The sequence below is a fragment of the Ostrinia furnacalis genome, unplaced genomic scaffold, assembly GCF_004193835.3.
Source record: "Ostrinia furnacalis isolate ACB-3 unplaced genomic scaffold, ASM419383v2 OfSCF1198, whole genome shotgun sequence".
Lineage (NCBI taxonomy): Eukaryota > Metazoa > Arthropoda > Insecta > Lepidoptera > Crambidae > Ostrinia > Ostrinia furnacalis.
Genome location: NW_021131437.1, coordinates 581,507 through 588,692, shown reverse-complemented (window position 1 = coordinate 588,692; position 7,186 = coordinate 581,507). Strand labels below are relative to the sequence as shown.

The 7,186-nt window shown below is 34.9% G+C and overlaps 1 protein-coding gene across 1 annotated transcript; it reads left to right on the top strand.

Annotated features, from left to right (window-relative positions):
- The first annotated feature begins 1,753 nt into the window (after positions 1–1,753).
- LOC114351806 (uncharacterized) lies at positions 1,754–6,303 on the top strand. Its single transcript, XM_028303137.1, has 6 exons — positions 1,754–1,824; positions 2,034–2,127; positions 2,896–3,057; positions 3,986–4,234; positions 4,732–4,906; positions 6,024–6,303. Exons 1-6 carry the CDS (start codon positions 1,754–1,756, stop codon positions 6,230–6,232), a joined length of 960 nt encoding a protein of 319 aa, XP_028158938.1. The 3' UTR covers positions 6,233–6,303.
- Positions 6,304–7,186: the final 883 nt, after the last annotated feature.

The window sequence follows — 7,186 nt, the reverse complement described above, 5'->3', positions numbered from 1 at the left end:
TTTGACCATAACACTTACGCGACGTTCTTCCTACATTTACATAGTCTGCCCATTAAACCCTCGCTGGTTGCAGTGCACTATGTTATCACTCTAAATCGCGGCCCGAGGCGAAAGTGGAGTGCTATTATATCGAATAATTGCCCATACTAAATACTCGATGCGCAATCAATAGGCAGGTTGCTTTCGAACGGATGGGCAGGGCTTTCGTTTCCCCCGTTTCTAATTACGTTTATTAAAAAATTGCCCTTGATATCAAAAGACCTAGTTAAGGGCACGATCGCGATGCTTTCATTGATATTTTATTAATTTGAATTAAATAATTTATTTTGATCGTGCCAATTAATCAATGATCTGTACTTACTAACTGTCGTTTTGCTGATAATTATTTAATCGCCAAATATAAAATACTAACTATTGCCTGACCAATAGACGAGTTTACTAGAAATAATAACAAATGTTTATTTAAACACTAGCGGCCGCCCGCGACTTCGTACGCGTGGATCCCGTTTTNAATATTGGTCAAAAGATTCATGATCTAGTGATATACAATCGTCCAAATCAATATTATTCCTATTCTCCAAATGATAACGTAAATCACTCACTTCTTTAAATAATTGTTCTAACCTGGCATCGGACCGTTTAGCCCGCTTGCTCCGTTTATGGCGCCGATGATGTCGACGTTTCCGCTTGCGCTTCGAGGAATCCGAACTTGATGAGTCCGTACTTGAGGAACTGCTGGACGAAGACTCCGACCTCGGCCTAGGTCTAGATGGACCTGGTTGATCACGCGCCTCATTTTCCCCCACATTTTGCACTGTTTCCGAATCATCCATCCTATGAAGTAACTTTAGTTAGAAAAAGCTCAAAATCAATTATATTTTCTCCACAAAACTTGTAGGAATTTGATATTTTATAAAAAACAAAAAACGGAGAAGACACTATAATTTAACAAAATTCGAACGTTTAAACGTTAATAAACTTTATTTCCGCAAGGGAAAAACTAATTTATAATTTACAAGAAGTAAAAATTTTTATCACTTACATCGTAGGTAGGAACGAAAATAACGGTCGACTGAATTTAGTACGCAGTTCAGTGAGACCGTCCGCACTCGACGAAAAACAAAACGCCAATGACGCTAGAAGTTCGCAATCGCGAACACTGCCTGGTGGGGGGAAACGCCAGATGGCGCTAGTAGCTGTGTAAAACGGAAGTAAAGGAGAAGAAAAAGGTAGGAAATAGCACGAAAAATGGAAAGCCTATCTCATTATTATTAAGCTTTGAATAAGGTCAAGCTATTTAATAAATGATGATATCAAATTTCTGACTTCACCATACCATTTATATGACCATGTTAACATGGGCTAGTGTCGGCTCATATACCCATTTACCTAACACCCTGTATAGTAAAGAAAGAGTAACTAATGTTATTATACTTAATATTTACAGTACGTATTTCAAAAAACATTTACTAATTAATAGACAATTACATTATTTCAGGTTAATATTAGTACTATAATTATAGCAATGTCGACTTAAAAATTCCCATAATTAAGTGGAATTTCGAAATCTCATTTCTCAACATTTCTTAATTAAGTACCTAGGTACAAATGATTGGGTACAAAACTATCGCTCATAAATAATACGAAAAACATAATAAAATTACGTACCTACTTAGGCTGAGTGACCGTAACTATAACGATAACCGGTGTTTTTTGTATGGAGTTTGTTGACGTTTGTTAAAGATACAGTAAGATGGTGCTAATGGCAACACACAAGCCGTGTAAAGCCAACAAAGGAAAAAAAGATGGTGCTACCCAGCCTAAGTAGATACCTTAATTGCCTTTATAGTAGGCACCTCCGGCCTCCGCGTATTATAATTAATTTGAAGACTCTCAGACTTCTTTTAAAATTGGGATAATCTCTTCCTTTTCGGTGAAACTTTGACACCAACGTAAATTTAAGAATCTCGTTATTGACCAGACTTAAACGCCTAAAAACTTATGTCGTAATTGTAACTTACCTTATTTTTCAGATATTATATCACACTGAATGCAAGTGTTTTCAGTCAAACCAGTTTAGCAAATGCTACAATAGTGACTGTGAAACCAATGCTGCCCGTATTAAGTGTATGTTGTCTTATTTTTATTGAACTTACTGATTAATTATTTTGTACAAATTAGTATTTTATCATGTAGTCTGAGTCCATAACAAGATGATTTTCCTACTTAATTTTTGCAATAAGACATTAGATTCTAGTGATTCAAACAAAATACTAATTTAAATAAAAGATGGATAAATAAATCAACGAGTTAACTTTTTACGCAGACACAGCATAACTTTTTTTTACAATAATAATGGTCAGTTATTAGAAAAAAGTTTTATTATGTAACCCTTACCACAATCACAATACCTACTTACATGTTTTTCAATACTGGCCACTTATAATGTTTTTCTTAATTTTTCGATTCGCTTTTGTCTTTTGTTTTTTGGAAAATTAGTGGCGCGAACAAAACACATTATAAAAGTAGGTACACAAAAACGATTTAAACGTAAGTATGTATGTATTTTAATATTATTACCAGCGATATTAAGCCTTAGAACTTATTGAATGGATTTTAGATCAAGAGTTTTGATGGAAAAATTAACTAAAAGTAAATAAATATTATTAGTCTCCACTAGGATTATTTCGATATTTTCCTAACATTTATGTAGTATTATTTATTGCAATTAATATACTAATATACTTAATTAAGAAACTTTATTTTAAATCGTTCTCAATACTCATACATATACTTACTACACATATGTGTGTGGACTTAATCATGTAAGTACTTGAAATCCGTTTGATCGCCAAGTAAATGTTTCTGTTCTGTAAAAGAGCTTTTGATTTTCAGATAAATCCATTGGCAAGGCTATTGAATGAAGGCAGTACAGTTGAAATCACAGCCAATGCCAGCAACGTGGTACCGTCTTGCTCCCTGTCTTGGTACTTCGCGTCGGAGGAATACCAAGCTGAGTCGGAAACTGCAATAAATGATACATGTGAAGATTGTCAGGTACATACGTTTTATTAATCAAATCAAATAGTAGGTAAGTAGTGTGGTTAACTAAAAATTTTATATATTTAAATACTTAGTTAACCTTTTCAATGAGGATATTATAATTTCTTCAAGTAAAAATCTTCGACTCAAATTAGTATTTAGTTTAGTTAAGTGTGTAATATTAATTCTCAAATCTCAATTGATGCTCAATAGATTTGTAGTTCTTCAGTGTAGATTCGTACTTACTCTTAATTTTATAGCATACTTTATGATTCTAATACCCGTATTCACAAACATTACTATGAGGTCTCACAGTGCGCGTGGATGCACAGGGTCACACACGAACCAATCATACAGCTCTATTCAACGCTGTGCGTTCAATTTTCTGCTTTACTTAAGCAAGCATTGTTTGTGAATACGGGCGTCAAACTTGAGGTTAATAATTGTACTAAATAGGTAGTTAACAATTTATTTGTCTATCATTAATTTATAAGTAGGTAAATAAACATTAAGCTAAACGATTAGTAATTAACTGAATGTAAAATACAGGTTCTAATACCCAATGATTGAAAATATTTATTGATTGAGATTTCCCTGATTTTTTATGAGTTAACTTGGCATAGTTTGAAGACATCAAAATTCAAAAGTAAGTTAAGTGGGTAAGTTACGAAGTATTCGTACTTAACCTTCATTGTATTCTCTAGCACGGCAAAGCATTACCTGACAATCGCTAGAGGCTCCTCTAGCTAGTTGCTAAGCGAGTTAGCTGACTATACAAACGATACAGAATGGAGGCAGGTGACTACTACCTTCCTAGCCAGACCGGGCCGGGCGAGTTTTGTCCCACAATATGGAAGCTCACTTTCATTCAGCTGTGACACAGAAGTTAGGTTTTTTAGGTCCAGACTGAATAAGACTCTATTATCTTCATTGTATTTTCTAGCACGGCGAAGCACTAACTGACACGCTAACAGTGCACTCGCTTGAGGAGCAGTTCCTAAGCGAGTTAGCTGACTACACAAACGACACAGAGTGGAGGCAGGTGACTACTACCTTCCTAGCCAGACCGGGCCGAGCACGATTTGTGGCACAATGTGGATGCTCCCTTACGTTCAGCTGTGACACTGAAGGAGTGGTGTATGCTGATGTATGGTTCCAGCTGAATAAAAGCCCGAAAGCTGGCGATGTGATTGTGAGTTTATTGAGTTTATATTGATAAAGTTATGTTCCAATACAATACTACATTTTTTGTTTTTCACCTCATTTCACCTACAACGGAAAAGCTCCTAGCCTGCATTTCATCTGATGAGCCACATATTTTTACGATTTTCTAAGTTGCGAAAGTTTTTCTCATTTCGTAATGTATAAGTGATTTTTGTAGAAATGTACCTACTTACGTACATGCTATGTTTTTAAAACAAGGAAAAATAAAAAATATTTTCTTGCGAAATAGCACATAGGTACCTACAATACCTTAAGTACTGTATTCCTATCATAATGTACCACATTTCACCCATCTAAACATAATATCTATCTATTCAGTAAAGCTGCTCTGTTAACTTGATAGGCCGTTAGTAGGTACATAGGAACTTATTTATAAGTGTTTTCAAGACTCAGTTATAACTATAGGTACATGTTACCATACATTTTAGATTGGATCCTTACTTAGTACTTACGTAAATGTTTTAGATTTCACCTGAATCAGGAACTGCGATGGAGACCGAGTTTCGCATCAGTACTCTGCCCGTAAATGATCCAGACATCCCCTTACAGTACTCGTTCTACTGCCGAATAGGGGATGAATCGTTGCTACTGGCCTCATATATCGAACATCGCGCTGTGGAGACCATTTTACCCTATATTGGTATGTTATTAAATTGATATCCTTTGAAATAACGTAAGATTCGGACTTTCCGGCCTATTTCATAAATGTTTGCTTATTTATTTATTTAAATAACAAAGAAAATATTATTAAACATTCTAGTACGGGCATTGACGGGTTTCTCTAATGACTTCATTAATTACATAATGTTGTTGGGAACATTATATTAAAATGAAACTAATAACAAAGTATAATAGATGTAAAGTAAACTCTTTATTGCAAAAAATACTTTCAATATAAGAAATACAGAAAAGCTTGTTACTTAATTCAACATGATCACAAGCTTTGAATCAGAACTTTCAAAAGCTTTGGAAAGTTTTTGGCGACGATACTTATCATTAACTAGCTGACCCGGCGAACTTTGTTCCGCCTTAATGGCAATAAATAAGCAGACTTTTTTTTTAATTTCGAACGGGATAAAAAGTATCCTATGTCCTTCTCCTGGCTCTAAACTACCTCCCTGACAATTTTCAGCTAAATCGGTTTAGCCGTTCTTGAGTTATAAGCGAAGTAACTAACACGACTTTCTTTTATATACATACTAGCTGACCCGGCGAACTTTGTTCCGCCTTAATGGCAATAAATAAGCAGACTTTTTTTTATTTCGAACGGGATAAAAAGTATCCTATGTCCTTTTCCTGGCTCTAAACTACTTCCCTGACAATTTTCAGCTAAATCGGTTCAGCCGTTCTTGAGTTATAAGTGGAGTAACTAACACGACTTTCTTTTATAATATAAGATATAGATAAGTAAGTATCGCAATATAATCTATTGTCTGGTAAAAAAACAATCAAATCTTTAATAAAAAAATAAATCGTACAAATCATATCTTTCTTCCTACTAATAATAATATAAGTTAAGTTATTAGCTTCTATCCACGGCTTTGTCCGCGTGAAAATCAGATCGTTATAAATGATAGCTTATATTCTAATGTAATAAACAATAATACTGTAAAGATTCATCAACATCTGTTCAGAAGTTTTTACATGGAAGAGTAATAAACATCCATAGAAACTTTCATGTTATAAATTAGCAAGATAGGAAATCCATGCGAGCGAAGGCGCGGTAAAAGCTCCATTAGTTTATAACAATTTTCCAGAGGCCGGCACAGAAGTTTGGGTGCAGGTATGCGATGCCTTCGGCGCGTGTTCTGACGGCGACCCAACAACACTAGTGCTAGCGCCAGGCTCCGCTCGCACGGTCGACGCACTCATTGACGTCACACAGGCGCATATCAGGCGCTGCGAAATTATTCCCTTGGCGCGAATATTGCAGTCGGCTATAGTGACTTACAACGTTAGTACCTAATAAAGTATACAGTATAAGTTTACTACGAGTAGGTATAATTCATATTAACAAAAAATAATCTAAACGTATAGTAGATAATGAGCTCAACTACTCGTAACGCAGCGAGTCCCTAGCAAAGATAATGGCATCGTCAATAAATCTTAAAAATCCCTTCATTAATATACCTACTTAGTAATATAACTTAAATTGATTGCAGTGAAAAATATAAGAAATTCTTAATAAACAAGTACCTATTAGTGGTTGTTAGTTAAGTAATCATTAGTTAAGTAAGTTTTCACTGAACCCATCCTACACCTGTGGACAAAAGCCAAAAGTTCTTAAAATATGAGTGCAAACCAGTCTCACGGGAACTGGCAATAGTATCAAGATAAGAAATTCGCAATATTTAGCTACAATGAATGAAATAAAAAAATAATGAGTCACAAGTGTAAAAATGGTTTAGTAGGTAGGTACAACTATTTTTTTTACAATTTCTTATCAGGTACATTAAGCTTCATGGGAAAAGCATGAAGTAGATATAAATGGCTTTAAAAGTGTCCAGATACATCCAATGACTCACTTCGAATATTCCATTTATGTTTATAGAAAAGAAAATAAATGAGAATTTGACGAATGATGAGGTACGATTTTGTTAAAAACGACAGTATGATAAATGGTAACCCGCTTGATAAGTTTGGTAAAATCAATAAAGTATTAGGCCGTTATTCACTTATGCAACCTTATTTTAACCATTAGCCTAGGCACAGACCACCGACTTATAGTTGGCCGATAGTTGGGTCGGGCTGTTGATCAGTTTGGAGATGTATAAAAGTATGCACATCACACCGATTTAGTATCGGCCGATTCTTTATACATATTAGAATCGGGCGAGACCAACTACTTATCGGCCAACTAAAAGTCGGTGGTTTGAGCCTAGGTTTAAGATCAAATCTGAATCGAATCAAAATAGCGTTG

Excerpts from the sequence above, each read along its gene's own strand:
- LOC114351806 (XM_028303137.1), top strand. The coding sequence starts at position 1,754 with ATGGTGCTAATGGCAACACACAAGCCGTGTAAAGCCAACAAAGGAAAA. Across the intron at positions 3,058-3,985 it reads ATACATGTGAAGATTGTCAG|CACGGCGAAGCACTAACTGA; the intron begins GTACATACGTTT and ends TGTATTTTCTAG. Across the intron at positions 4,907-6,023 it reads GACCATTTTACCCTATATTG|AGGCCGGCACAGAAGTTTGG; the intron begins GTATGTTATTAA and ends ACAATTTTCCAG.